Below are 15,132 nucleotides of genomic sequence, written 5' to 3' on the forward strand. Positions count from 1 at the left end.
ATTTGGGCTGCTTGAGGTTTAATAATTATTAATTATTTATAAAAAAGTGATGTTTTTTATATGCTTTCCACCAATTATAGTTGCTATTTTTTGAAGCGCGGGTGCTCGTGTTGCTCTATGATTTCGTGTGACTAATATTAAAAGTGGTTTATCGGATCTTGCTAAGTTGCTAACGTATAATTTGAAATGAAATTCATCCATTTTTTTCAGTTCATACAAAGAAAGCTTTGTGATTTTTTTGCGATTTTTTATTGGATTGTTGAAAATAGGAGATTGGTCATTCATCGCAAAATATCTACAGTGGCTTTTGTCGAATTTTGTCATTCTTTTATTGGCCATTTAAAGTAACTCTTGCAATCGTAACATGCTTACATTGTCGAAACGTTTGTGCCGGTTAATGTACTTCTCAAAAGAGACGCAATTTTTTTTTCTTGTCGTATGAAATAAGCGACTTTTCTTTCCTCGACTTAAATATTTATTAGAAAGCTGTAACTGAGAAACACGTTCTGGTTGACAGTTTGTAAGTGTGAAAAACTGCCTTCGAATGCTTTTCAGCAGAAAAAATGTGGCGTTCGATTTTTGAATTATAAACTTCTGTTTCACATGGACCACTCATAAATTCAAGAAACGAACATTCGGTCCTTTTTATGAAATTAAGTTCTGTAAATAATTGTCTCCTGCTACACATTAGAAATTGGTTAATTGACTAAGTTCTTCGGAATCGGCAAATTGGTGTCAATGATTGTGTTAAGATCTCATGATTAGTTTACCCATTGCTCAAATAATTACTTTATTTTTCGTTTTCAGGTGACTGCTAGACCCACTGGCGGCCATTCGGCGATTGCCATAAGTAATCCATACTTTTTAATACAGCATTATAACTTGTAACAAAATATTGCATCAGCCAACTGTTTAGAAAGTGACGTCATATGACAAAATTACTACTATGTATTCAGTAAGCTCTATCTTTGCTCACTAATATCAGTTCAACACAACGAGCCTTTCAATATCATCAGAACACAGTTAACTGGTGAAGAAAATTTATTGCCAGTAATAATCAGAAGGTGTTAAATTCAGATTGAGTTATGGGTGATACAACTGATGGTCCAGAAACAGAACCCAACCTGGCCCAAGCTGTGGGCGATATGCAAGTCGGTTCAGACACACACGTGCCAAAAGATGAAACAAAACCGAAAGGTAATCAAATTGAGGAAGAAGACGATGAAGATGTTGTGGATCCCTGGACTGTCAAGACATCATCAGCTCGAGGAATCGACAAAGCCAAACTTATAGAACGTTTCGGAAGTTCAAAAATTGACACTACTTTGCTTGAGAAGCTCGAAACTGTAACTGGGAAAAAGTGTCATCGGTTTTTGAGGCGTGGGATATTTTTCTCGCATCGAGATATGAATTATATTCTGTCGCGGTATGAGAAGGGGGAGCCTTTTTATCTCTACACCGGAAGAGGTCCGTCAAGTGAATCGATGCATGTTGGTCATTTGATTCCCTTCGTCATGACAAAGTGGCTTCAGGTAAACTCTGATCTAACAATTCGGATTACTCAGTCAGTCATGATATGTATCCTTGTAAAGCTAAATCTCGGCCTATTCAAATTTCGAGATTCACTTCCCATTCACTTCCAAAAATTGTTTACGTTATACTATTGCCCACAAAAATAGTTAAAGTTTAATAATGTTTTGTTTAAAAGTTCGTAAACTGAATTCAATAAAAAAGTTCAATTCTAGTCAAGTTAATCAGTTTTTCTTGTTTGCGTCTGAACGCTTGCGAGATGCTGAAGAATTCAAAATTCTTGAATCTTGTTGGTATTTTTGAACAAAGGATAAATGAGGTAGTTATGCTAAAGCTGTTTTCGCAGATTTATGTCACAACTTGTCGGTTAAATTAAAACGGCAATGCTAAACTGAATCTCTCGGACTTTTCTCATTATAGCCCCCCTTTAGTGGGCATGGAGCTTGTACTACCCAATTGCTGGAAATGTAATGCCGGAAATGTAACGGAGGTGGATGGTAAAAGACCCAAGTTTTAAATATTTATAACCTGCAAGTTTTCCCTGTTAACGGAGTCGCCCCTTGCTGTAGGAAATATTCGACGTGCCTTTGGTAGTCCAGCTGACAGATGATGAGAAGTCTCTGTGGAAGGGACTCTCCCGCAAAGAGGCCATCAAGTTGGCTAGAGAGAACACCAAAGACATCATCGCATGTGGATTCGATGTGAACAAGACATTCATATTCAGTGACTACACTTACATGGGACAGAGGCCGGAGTTCTATGGCAATATTATCGACATCCAAAGATGTGTCACCTTCAACCAGGTATGAACGTTTCATTTTTTAGATTTTTTCACAGTAGTAATTTTTTACCAGCTTGTACTTTTTTACTCACTGATACTTTTTTTACGGTTTCATCACAATTTACGCTATTCCATTTTACCCAATGCCATTATACCCAACCTGCGAAAACTACTATTTAGCCGACTTATAATTAAATGGCCCATGGGACGTGATATGAAACTATCACAACCGAACATTGGATAATTGAACGAAAAGATCAAAGCATTGGATGAGTTGGCTTTGGGTAAAATGGAATTGGGTAAATTGTCATATAATCTTTTTTAGACACTAGTACTTTTTTACTCCGTCCTTTTTTTACCTTATTACTTTTCTTAGTAATTTTATTTGCTATTCCCAATAATGAATATTATTTGAGGAAAGAGGAAAGAGAATTGTTAGTTTTTGAAGAAGAGGTTTTTGCTAATTGTCTTTAAACTGCTTCGAAGCATCACTTGACTAGGCTTCTTCAAAGCCTCTTGATGAACTGTCAGATATGAGTGAAGTGTTTGTGTTGAGTTATTATCGTGTCCAACCGGTTTATGATCATTATTGTTTTGATTGGCCTCAATGTTTCCGATCGTTTTATTGATATTTTACACATGCTAACGAAAGCAAATTTCGTTTACGGGAGAAAGAAAAACAATTTGGTGTATTTTCATATGAGCAACTTTTTACTGCCTGACCTCTACAAGTCTGTTGTTTAACAAAACTGGCAACAATTGGCAAAAATTAATGTATTTAATTTAAGTAAAATCAATTTATAAGAGAACAATAAATATTTAAACATCTGAATATGATTTCTGCATTTGCATCCAAAAAATTTAAATTCCAAAAAATAAGCTTTAGTTTAAGAATTATTGAAAAAAATTCTTATCCGCCCTCTCTCAGTACAGTAGTGATTTGCCTTTTTTTCCAGGTGAAAGGAATCTTTGGCTTCGGGGACAGTGACTGTATTGGCAAAATTGCCTTTCCGGCAGTCCAGGCTGCACCAGCAGTGGCCAGTTCCTTCCCAGACACTTTTGGAGAGAACAAATCAATCCCCTGCCTCATCCCCTGTGCAATTGATCAGGATCCCTACTTCAGAATGACGAGAGATGTGGCGCCTAGGGTCGGATTCCCGAAGCCAGCGCTTTTACACTCTACCTTCTTCCCCGCTTTACAAGGTGTTATCCCATTATATTACGTTCTTTTCGCAAAGTGAATTCAGCTGTTTACCTTTTCTCAGATTCTCTCAAACAATGCCCTCAAGAACATTGGAAATTAAAGTACTGCTAGTACATTGTTTAACTAAATTACATTGTTTCATTTTTTACCTTTCAGTTTTGCGACTATTTTTATTTCAATTTTTCCATATTTTGGGAGTTTTGGTATTGTTACACAAATTTTTCTAACAAGGAGGCTTGGTAATGTGCGTACGCTCACAATGTTCCGACCCCTCTCATCCTCAACAATTCGCCCCAAGGAGCTGAACTTTCGAACGAAATCAAAGTGTTTCCCACAATTTGCAACAGGCATTCCAGTCGGTTCCTAAGAGGCTCACACCACAGAATCGAATTATGCCAGCAAGTTTACCAACCCGCAAACTCAATCGAAAACATTTTTTGAGCATAAAATTTTTTGAGTTTTCTTTTTAATTGCTTTCAAACGAAGTTTGTTGCAATTATATTAATCATGTTGGTCTTTTTTAATGCAAATTTTTCGCTTGACCGTTTTTGCGCTTTTCTTTTAGAACATTATTAATTGCTCTCAAACGAAGTTTGTAGCAATTATATTAGTCCTGTCGGTCTTTTTTTTATGCGATTTTTCGCTTGACCAATTTTTCGTCTGACGCTTTTGACTTTTCGTCCTCAAAAACGGGATAAACAGGAAGCGCCCAGCGGGCATTAAGTGCTCTTAGAGCTTTTCAGCTCTGTTTCAGCTCAAATTGTTTTGGAGACTTAAACTTATAGTGTGTGAAGGGCGGTTCTTAGAGGCTGAGACCCCCCTCCCTGTTGACCCCCCACCTCCACTATTGCCTCCACCCCCACCGCGCTGTTGCCCCCAACCCAGTGTTGCACCCATCAGCCTCCGGTGCCCCCCCCCTGGCTAGCTACTGACGAAGCGAACCGCTCGCCAGTCGTTTGAGAGCATTTCGCTCGACGTTAGTCGGTCATGTTTTTTTATCAAATGCAGCATCCCAATTATTGTTCGTTTCTCGGTAAAACAATCTGTTGGTTCAACAGATTTACTTTATTGACAAAATAAAACAGCGAGTATTTACATGTCGCCGATGGTTTCCATTTCGAAGCCCAATATTTTTTGAAATTTTTCAAATGAAAAAGTGATGGAAGGATAATTGAAACTTGGGCTGCCAGTCATTCAGAAACAAAACAAATAATTTTTTTATCTACATGGATTTTAAATTGCTTCAAACCTGCCGGAAACAAGAAAATGTCTCTACCGAAATAAGTGTTAAACCGAACAATTGAAAAAAAAAAGTTTTTTTTTCATCGTAATGGATCAATCGGTTCGTTGAGAAGTAACTTATATGTGGCCTTATGCAACTCATATCGGGGTGAGTTTTTTGGTACTATATGCTTCGTTTTTTATTTTCTTAAAATCAATGGCACAAAATGTTTGAAAAAGATCTAAGCGTAGATGCAACGGAAAGATCAAAATTTTGATTATTTTGTGAAGTTTTATCGGAATTCCTCGTTTGTTTAAGTTCAATTCAAGCAACACAGATTTGCACATAGCAGCTTAGCAAGCGTTTAAAGGTTGGTGCAATTTTAATTTTTTTTTGAAATTTGTTTTTTCAACATGAATAGGAAATTCGAGAAATCTTTTCTGTTTTATGCTCAGTCGTTTTTGAGTATTCATCGACCAAGGTTGGTTGAAAAAAGTTCCCCTTGTGTTTTGTTGCCTCGTCCTGTAAGTTGGGAGATAACAGTTGCTATCCTTTTTTTGCATCAATGTTTTTTCATAGATTTTTCAAACAAACACCAATGGGTCTAAAAATCTACAGCTTTGAAATGGTTAGGCGCTTTCTTGATAAACTTTATTGATTGCATTGGTGCGCTGTTTTTTTCAGATGTGTTTCGCTATTTTCGATTATTTCATAAAAATGGGAATTCAAATTAGAATTCTAATTTTATTCACGTTGGAGTAGTAAAGTGGCTAATAATAAAGTAGTTTTGAAGTGGCATTTTTAAATTAAGTGAAAAATTGAGTGAGAAACTGCTATTTTTTGTTTTTGAAAGCAAATTTAAATTTCTGTAATTTGACTTCTAATTTCAGTGTTTTTCTCCTGAATATTTAGATAGTGGTTTTAATAGGTCTTACTTGTGTTCTAATGATGCATAGTTGTTTTTTAAGTGCATCAAAGGGCTGTTAATGGTTTATATGATTTGAGGCTGCGTCCTTTCAATGAAATTACACGATTTGCTCGTTTTGTAGTTCTTTTTGTTGCACAGTTTCATATTCTAATCAATGTATTGTCTAATTGGTTCTCTATGGAGGCGTAATTGGAAGTATGCAATAATTTTAAGTGGTATCTTGAAGTTTTAGTTACTTTAGTGTCAACGTTTATAAATTGTGTTAATTTATTTTTTTTAAATAAAAACTACTTATTGGAAAAAATTTCAGTTGATTGTAGGATGATTGTTTTTTGTTATTTTTGTTTATATATTATCATGTGCTTTGTTGCCTGTCACATTCAATGTTGCTGGACAAATGTTGCTTTTTGAGGTCCTTAATTAGTCCAGTACTTTGGATTGTAGCTCAGTATTTGTCCTGCTTTGTTTTATTTCGTTTTACCTTTCGATCATGTTTTTCGTTTTGCATAAGTCACGGCCTTCACTTTTCATGACTGGCTAACCTCACTCACTATTTCAACTGAATGGATTTAACATATTTCCAGAGACTGGATAAACCGATAAATCCCAGTCATTAAGTCATGGTGCATTAGGTTATCAAAGTTTATTAGAACGATTGCTGGCATTAGTATTATGCTAGAGGGCCGTCAGTTTAGAGAGCCCTCTAAGGATTGCACAAATGGCAGACACCAAATTAGAAACTTTTTGAAAAAAATCTCATTTTTTCCGTTTCAATCTCGACGTCCGTCGAGTGGTTCAATGACGGCTGTTTTCCGGCAATTTGCCGTCTATCTGTAGTTTGACAGCTAAGTTTTTTGACGCAACTTTGCAGAGGATTCATAATTTTTTATTCAAGAATATTGGAAAAAATGGTTTTGTTTCAGTGTTTTCACGGTTTTAAATGGGTCCCGGACGCGTTCTATGGCAAGCTTTTTTCCTATGCCCAACCGATAATCATTCATTGCCTAACACGCTTTCCGCCCACTAACTCTCGTAAAATATTTTCAAAATTTATTAGACCACCGAAATTAAGTACCTTGATATTATTCACAAAGTTCATTCCTACACGAAACATGCTAAGAATGTGATGAAAAAAGAAAATTTGTGATGGATAATCAAAATTCTGTGATGATTGAATTCTGTGTAAATATTGTACTAAAATCGTACCTGTTTCTATGTTTATATGCTTATTTGTTGTCTGTCTCCAGCAACAGCTGGGGAAATCCCTCTAGATTTTGAAAAGCATTCACAAATTTAGCCAAAATTGGCAATCGCGTGCATGAGTTTTTTACTTTATCTTTTAACACGTTTTTCATGGCAATTGATGGAAAAAATTGACCTATTGGAGTAAATGTTGACAACACTACGAGTTCGAAACCAATAGCTGCATCGGTCTTTTCCAAGACTGACCCTTGTTATCTGTCCTTTGGTTTTTTTCAGATTTTTCACAATTTAGGGATATCAGAGTTGTTTTCGCAGATTTGGGAGGTCTAATAGTTACAAAGAAGTTAGGTTTGTATCAAGAACAATATGTAAAAAGCTTTTTTTCAGTTTATCTGTGACCCACTTGCCCCAGATTTGCGTATAAGTAGTTGATAAAAAGTGCTATTCAAATTGAAATAACTTTTTTAAAAAAAATTGTTCCTTTTAAGGCCCTTCTTTAAAAACAAAAATAGTTTCCATTATTTTCATTTTTAAAAAAGGACCTTAAAAGGAACAACGTTTTGAAAGATTTTATTTGGTGTTTGAATATTTATCAACTTCTCGTATATGGTCGCGTTTTTTATATGGTCACATGGATTAAAAAATTTTTAGTTCAACAAATATTTTCTGTTTGTATCGCATAAGTGTAAACAATTCTTTCCGTCCGCAAATGGCATTTTAATTTTCATAGTCCATAGTTCAACACGATTTAGGCAAAAATTATTTTAAGATAGTTATAATTTTCTAATGATTTCCATATGATCAGCAAATAAGTACTGTGCACGATTTTTGAATTATCTGAGGTAAATCGTCAATAAAACAACAAAACAGGACTGATCATATAATTGAGCACTTGGAACGCCCTTTATAATGCTTACTTTTTTGCCGAGTCGTTAGTCAAAACTTGAAGGAAACAGCTTCACACACTCATTTTGGTTTGCATATTTGTGAGCTACCTTATTGGACGGGAAAGTGCGTATGAAAAAGGAGGTCTATCGTGTTAGGGTCTGCGTCAAGGTCTTCGTTATCAGTTTTAGGTTTATCAGAAGATTGCAAAGAACAGATATTCATGGTAAATCCATGTTGATGTTTCGAGACACTTCACCAGTACTTCATGTGGGGGATTTTTCAGGCATTTTCCCTTTTTGTACTAAGAAACTTGAGATTAAAGGCATGGCTCAGTAGTTGTGCTATATTTTTTTCAAAAAAGAAAACCGGTTTATGTCATCAAAGCCTATTGACTTCCTTACGTCAATGTCTTCGAGAACAGCTCTGATTAATAGCCGCCCTCATCTTCTCAGCCGGCTATTATAGTTCTTACTTCGTTCCTACTTCGGCTATTATAGTTCCTATTTTTTCTTACTTCGTCGAACTTTTTTTCGCTTTACCATTTTGCCGCTTTCTCGACATTTTGCGTAAAATCTTTTCGACTTCTCTAGGCTAGTTTCTCTCTTCTCTCATTCTGCTAAAAGTGAATTTGAACATCAGTTGCTCAGCAAAGCAATTCAAAATGAACAGAGTCAGTATAAAAAATTGAAGTCAGAAATAGAAACGGGATGAACCCATAAAGCCCAATTTTAGATGCCCGCTATTTGAACGTCGTTCCCATAAGTCTTAGTTACCATCTCTTATGCTTATTGGTATTGATAGTAGCCACTGTAGCCTCTCTCTAAGAAACAGAAGTATGTTCAAGTACGAAGAAATGCCATCAAAAAGAATCGGACTTAAAAATATTTTTGAACAAAAGTCTTTTTTTTTTCAATATAGTCTATTCTTTCAATCCTAATCATGCTTATTGGAATCAACGGCGGTTTTTTTCCGGCAATCTGCCGGGTATGTTTATTAATAGCCGCCTCATCTTCTCAGCTGGCTATTATAGCGCTCCTATTTTTTTTCACTTCGTCGAACTTTTTTCCGCTTTACCATTTTGCTGCTTTTTCGACATTTTGCGTGAAATCTTTTTGACTTCTCTTAGCTAGTTTCTCTCCTCTCATTCTGCTAAAAGTGAATTTGAACATCAGTTGCTCAGCAAAGCAATTCAAATGGAACAGAGTCAGTATAAAAAAATTGAAGTCAGAAATAGAAACGGGATAAACCCATAAAGCCTAATTTTAGATGCCCTCTATTTGAACGTCGTTCCTAAATGTCTTAGTTACCATCTCTTCTGCTTATTGGTATTGATAGTAGCCCTGGTAGCCTCTCTCTAAGAAACAGAAGTATGTTCAACTACGAAGAAATGCCATCAAAAATAAATCGGACTTGAAAATGTTTTTGAACAAAAATCTTTTTTTTTGAGTATCTTCTATTCTTTCAATCCCAATCATGGTTATTGGAATCAACGACGGCTATTTTACAGCAATCTGCCGGGTATGTTTATTAATAGCCGCCCTCATCTTTTCAGCTGGCTATTATAGCGCTCCTATTTTTTTTCACTTCGTCGAACTTTTTTCCGCTTTACCATTTTGCTGCTTTTTCGACATTTTGCGTGAAATCTTTTTGACTTCTCTTAGCTAGTTTCTCTCCTCTCATTCTGCTAAAAGTGAATTTGAACATCAGTTGCTCAGCAAAGCAATTCAAATGGAACGGAGTCAGTATAAAAAAATTGAAGTCAGAAATAGAAACGGGATAAACCCATAAAGCCTAATTTTAGATGCCCTCTATTTGAACGTCGTTCCTATATGTCTTAGTTACCATCTCTTGTGCTTATTGGTATTGATAGTAGCCCATGTAGCCTCTCTCTAAGAAACAGAAGTATGTTCAACTACGAAGAAATGCCATCAAAATAAATCGGACTTAAAAATGTTTTTGAACAAAAATCTTTTTTTTCAATATCTTCTATTCTTTCAATCCCAATCATGCTTATTGGAATCAACGGCGGCTATTTTCCGACAATCTGCCGGGTTTGTTTACTTTTTGGATTGTAAAAATTTGGTCATTATAGCTTTATTTGTGAGTCTAGGCTGATAAATGGGTGAGTAGACAGCTTGAATATAGTGAAGATCAACTTTTCTTACAGGCTTTGTGATGATGTTTCTTCATCAAAGCTAATTAAGTCTGGTATCTTGGCTGTTTAGTTCATTCCCGGAATGTTTAATTTTAGGAAACCGTTCCGGTAATGCTGATTATTTTGATTACTCTGCTTTTCTCGATCTATTTTTTTGCTTGGCATTTTTTTCCAGATCTGTGTTTTGTGTAATTTTCCAAATTTGTCAGTCTTTGCGTTAATTTCACCTTTTTTTTTTACAAAAATGACATCGATAATGTTCATATTGCATTAATTATTCATTTACTAGATAAATGGTTGTTTCGTAAAATGCATGTTGATAAGAAAGGCTTCCATGCTTTGATTAGGGAATTAAATGTTTTGATTAGGTTTCTTTCAGAAACAGTTCGTCAAGTATGTTTACAAAAACCACGTCATTTGTTTTAAGAATGGGAGTAATTTTATGGAAGATCTTTTCAATCGTTGTATTGAACAGGTCGTGACAATTGATGGGGTCAATTGTGTATGGGGTGACAAATATTGCCAATTAACCGTAATGCAATAAATAGATTTCTCTTCTATTAATATTTTGAAAAACGCCCAACGTGGGGCTCGAACCCACGACCCTGGGATTAAGAGTCCCATGCTCTACCGACTGAGCTAGCCGGGCTTGCCAAATTAAGGCAACATATTTATGGCTTGTAATTTATGAGCATTTTCCCATCATCGCCCCGGCACACTAAATTATAGCCCCTATTATACTACATTTACGGTTCTTTTCTTCGGATATGGGGGGTCTATGTTTTTATGAGATCACAAAGCAGGTAGGGAGGTATAGTTGGAAAGACCTCATTTAAACTCAACAAGAATACTGATGGCGCAATATCTGACGAACAGAATCTCAGAATCACTGTATATTTGTTTAAAGTCTTTGAAGGCGAGTTACTTTTGGTAGTCATATGAAGGATTAGTGCAACTTAGGACAATAACTTGTTTAAGATTTTGAATTATCTTGACTTTAAAAGATACGCCCAACGTGGGGCTCGAACCCACGACCCTGGGATTAAGAGTCCCATGCTCTACCGACTGAGCTAGCCGGGCTTGCAAATTGCGCAGTAGCATTGAGTTAGCCGCATGTAGAAAAAGTGCAGGGATTTGAAGTTTCATGTCTGATTTAAGGTGCACAGTGCAAAATGTCTGCGAGTGATGAGACCTCATCGATCTTCCTGACAGACACTGCGAAGAAGATTAAAACTAAGGTGAACAAACACGCCTTCTCAGGAGGACAGGCCACAATAGAGGAGCACAGACAGCTGGGAGGCAATTGTGACGTCGACATTGCATACCAGGCACTCTTTCTTTCCCTATTTCTATTTTGAACAAATCAATAAGATAATTTTGATAACAGTTAGCTGATATTGGATCTTTTCATTGATCGCTCTGAAACAAAGTTGATTGCAATTAATGGTCCTGCTGGTCTTTTTGCCTCTGACTTATGATCTTATGTCGAATAGAAAGAGATGGAACTATAAGGACAGACAATTTAGCTCTTCTTCTTATAGATGCAAAGATGTAAGCTTAGCGTAGCTATTTTGCGATGATCTTGGTTTTTGTTTTTGTTTCGTCGTCTGACGCTCTTTTTCGTTCTGCATTTTTCAAGCCGCACACTGCAAAAGAGCTATTTTTTTGATCTTTTCATGATGCTACTTCGCTGCTCTTTTGCTGTTTTCATATTGGTGACGTCCTTTCTTAAAACTAAGTGGCGATGAGTTTTAAGCTGAACTGCGTGATAAGTTCTTTTGAACTGACTTACCTCACTCTCTAAATGATTTCAAACTTTATTAAGGTCACTTGAGATCACTCTTACCCCTATCATGGGGAATGTATGACTCCTATAAATTTATCATATTAATAATAAAGCATGGCGACCAAACTAAAGTAACGAATTTGATTGTTTTTGAGAAGAACGATTTTGACAGCGTTTTAATCATTAAAAAGGTTGACAACTGCATCAACTCAGTTCTCTACATGTTGCTATCTATATTCTGCATCACGTAAGTCTGTTTTGCAGCTATTACGGCAATCTGCTGTCTGTGTTCATTTTTTCTAATCTCCGAAGTGAATAGTTCGCCGAAGTTGCTAGCAAGACATAAAAGATATAATTCTGTAGTTTAGCAGAATTATTTGAAGTTTTGAGTGCTTTGAAATATAGCTTTTCTTGTTAATTGAGGTTTTCTGCATTATAGCCCCATATTATGGTATGCTTAGCATGATGGGGGAGGGGTCATACGTTATATGACCACTAGGCTTGGGGGCTATAATGGGAAATACCCACCTTTACTTGCTCTCTATTTTTTTGTCGCAATTGATTGGTTTCAATGGGTCATTCTGCAATTTTCTGCTGGATCGTTTTGTGATCTTAGTAGTGCAGGTATGTTAGGTTTATCGGTCTCAACTTGTACTATGCACTAAAGCTGCTGTCCCAGTCAAAGTCGAATGGCTATCTTGCAAACTTCCGGCATAATCTGTCAGAAGATTAACATTCTTTCTGCTAGAATCTTTCAAGATATTAATTTTCTGTCAAATTTGTACAGGATAAGCGTTTTTTTGTCAGAAATATGCAAGATAAGAATTGCTCTCTGCTAATTGTCCGTGGTAGCCGGTTTGTTTTGTCAGAGTAATAGAAATAGCGAGGTACCGTCTGAAGATGTCAAGACACAAAAATTTTGTAAAAATTTTACTGTGATGATTGCCTTTCACCGAGAGCTACTTTTCGCAGAAAGGAATGAAAATAGAAGGTAGTATAGTCATCAGAAGTTTTTTTACCTGGCATAGAACGAGGAAATTAATTTGCTGTGCGGATTTCGAAGATTTTAAGAAAGTTCAATGTGTACGGTTCACCGAAGTCGAATACCCAGTATAATCTAGCTACTTCTGAAGCCTATCCCATCGCCTGTCTTTTGAGGTCAATTAGTTGGACGTTAGCAGGTTGTTTTGTCGATATTGTTGCAGTTGCGAAGATGTAAACCAAACGTATTTTTATTGCGGAACTTGCCTTCGTTAAAAATCAAAGATTAGGAATTGAATTGGGGTGCTGTTCTAATGTTCACACATTTTGATAAATGAGTTTTGAGTGGTATTGTGATTACCTATACATTTGAAAAAAAGTGACTTTTGCTTGCTGCTCGAGTTTTTCTTGTTTTATGAAAGATTTTTACGTGCTGCATTTAGTTTGAATTGCTTCTCAAATTCCACTCTTTGGCAATTCATGGTCCATGTTGTGATTTTGTCAGTGAAAAAATTTTGAATTGTAATTCAAGACACATCCTGCCATTGTGTTATATTCCTTTTTTCTTTGTCTGAAGATTGTGTTTTTTTTGTTTTATCTTTTTGGACGCCGCAAATTTCAAAAGAGTTTTGCTAACCATGCCGTCCTTTCACTGCTTTTTTACTGCGTTGTTGTGATGCCATTTTTTACACTAATTAGCAGTTGTTTATAGGCTTGGCATAAAACCAGAGGGATTTAAGAAGATGAGTATGTTGAAGAAAAATTCTATTATGCATTCTCCGATCACATTTTTTTCACTTTGGTGCAAATTTAATATGGTGGTTCTTTTAATCGACTAAGAAAATGTTTTTTTTGTCCAAAATAGACTTTGCAAATCGAAAAAGCCCCTCACGCATAACAGTCTTCTAACGTTGTTGAGTTATTACGATAGTGGAAAATTTTACGAAGCGTTCTGGAGTTTTCTGTGACTCTCTAGTAATTTTTTTGAACAGTCAGGCGCTCTTATGTATTCAATATATAGTTGTTTTTTTCCTTTAGTGTCATGTGTTAACCTCTTTTTCATTCACTGATTGTTTTCATGGAATTTTTGCTCAAAATGTACGGAAAATTACGGTGAATGAACTACTGGAGCTCAGCAGTTTCATATCAAATATCTCCGATATTTAGACCGCAACGATTTTGATGGGAATTCAAAGCTCAAACAAAATTATTTTTAAAATTTGATTTCCTCTCGAAAGTGGTTTAGTATAACCTTCGGGGGTGTTTGGTTGTCAAATTGTTGATAAAGATGTTGAATAGTTCGTCGGTTAACGTAGTTTTTTGTGAAATGTTTCCTAAAATATTTTGGTAGATTAAAGCAAAAAACGTTTTCAAAATATTTCACAAAAAAAACTACGTTGACCAACGAACTATTCAAAATGTTTGTTTATCAACAATTTGTCAGCCAAATTTGAAATTCATTCCTTGGGAAAGAAAAGACCCATCTTTTGCAGTACTTGACGTTCTTCTTGGAGGACGACGACGAACTGGAACAGATTAGAAAAGACTACACAAGTGGTGCTTTATTGACAGGAGAGCTGAAAGCCAAGCTAATCGGACTGTTACAAGAACTTGTTGCGGAGCATCAGAAAAGACGAGCTGAAGTCACCGAAGAGATTATTGATGAATTTATGCGGCCTAGAAAGTTGCAGTTTTCTTTTCAGAAAAAGTAAAATATGCCATGTCATCTATCTGTGTTGGTATGTATGGTTTAATGAATGTAATTATTGTTTTATGAATTTATAATATGCGAATGGCTTCGAAATAAATATTGACATTTGATATTCTGTTTTCAAAGTCTTACAAATAAGAAGACCGACATAGTTTAAAGGACTGGTTTCTGTAAATTATTTTAATGTTACATTGTTGTTTGAGAGGTGCAACTAATATATTGCGAAGTGATTTGATGAATTACAGTTTAAGGCTTTTAAATTAATACAAAAAGATTAATTCGAGTTTTGGCAATTTCAAATAAAAGACTTCATTGAGCGTCCCAATAGTTAAGCAGAAGGTGATTCTCAGGAATTAGCGACATTTTATGTGAAATATTTCCAAGTCAATTCTGAAGTATTTTACAGCAGGAAGCCAGCTGCACACGATACGGAGCTGAATATGAGCTATATAATTTTCCTAACTACAAAATAAAACTCGACTAGATGCTGCAAAAAGCGTAGCTATTAGTACAATTTTTAAGCAACATTTTTTTCTAGGTAAGTGAAACAATAGATGTCTTCTTATAAGCACAGAATTTAGTATGCCAGAACTACTAAAAAAGAACTTGATGAATGTAAAAGATAGTTTTTTTATTTCCCTTATTTTTAATAGGCGCGGTCAGCCTCTCAAACGGCTATTATTTAGGCGCTCTCCTTTTTTACAATCCAAATTGTATTGGGGCGCTGTCTTTTTTTTAAGATC

The 15,132-nt window shown here is 35.7% G+C and overlaps 1 protein-coding gene and 2 non-coding genes across 3 annotated transcripts; 1 reads left to right on the top strand and 2 right to left on the bottom strand.

Moving 5' to 3' along the window:
* The first annotated feature begins 979 nt into the window (after window positions 1-979).
* On the top strand, window positions 980-14,499 carry LOC142355647 (tryptophan--tRNA ligase, cytoplasmic-like). Its single transcript, XM_075407738.1, has 5 exons — window positions 980-1,532; window positions 2,100-2,333; window positions 3,268-3,514; window positions 11,070-11,239; window positions 14,172-14,499. The coding sequence occupies exons 1-5, from the start codon at window positions 1,086-1,088 to the stop codon at window positions 14,388-14,390; spliced, it is 1,317 nt and encodes a 438-aa protein (XP_075263853.1). The 5' UTR covers window positions 980-1,085; the 3' UTR covers window positions 14,391-14,499.
* On the bottom strand, window positions 10,488-10,560 carry Trnak-cuu (transfer RNA lysine (anticodon CUU)). Its single transcript has one exon. It is a non-coding gene; the product is annotated as a tRNA-Lys (tRNA).
* Trnak-cuu (transfer RNA lysine (anticodon CUU)) lies at window positions 10,919-10,991 on the bottom strand. Its single transcript has one exon. It is a non-coding gene; the product is annotated as a tRNA-Lys (tRNA).
* Window positions 14,500-15,132: the final 633 nt, after the last annotated feature.

This window comes from Convolutriloba macropyga, chromosome 2 (assembly GCF_964194025.1).
Source record: "Convolutriloba macropyga chromosome 2, txConMacr16.3, whole genome shotgun sequence".
Classification (NCBI taxonomy): Eukaryota; Metazoa; Xenacoelomorpha; order Acoela; family Convolutidae; genus Convolutriloba; species Convolutriloba macropyga.

Coding starts and splice junctions, on each gene's coding strand:
- LOC142355647 (XM_075407738.1), top strand. CDS start 1,086: ATGGGTGATACAACTGATGGTCCAGAAACAGAACCCAACCTGGCCCAA. Junction 2,334..3,267: donor GATGTGTCACCTTCAACCAG/GTATGAACGTTT, acceptor CTTTTTTTCCAG/GTGAAAGGAATCTTTGGCTT. Junction 3,515..11,069: donor CTTCTTCCCCGCTTTACAAG/GTGTTATCCCAT, acceptor GTCTGATTTAAG/GTGCACAGTGCAAAATGTCT.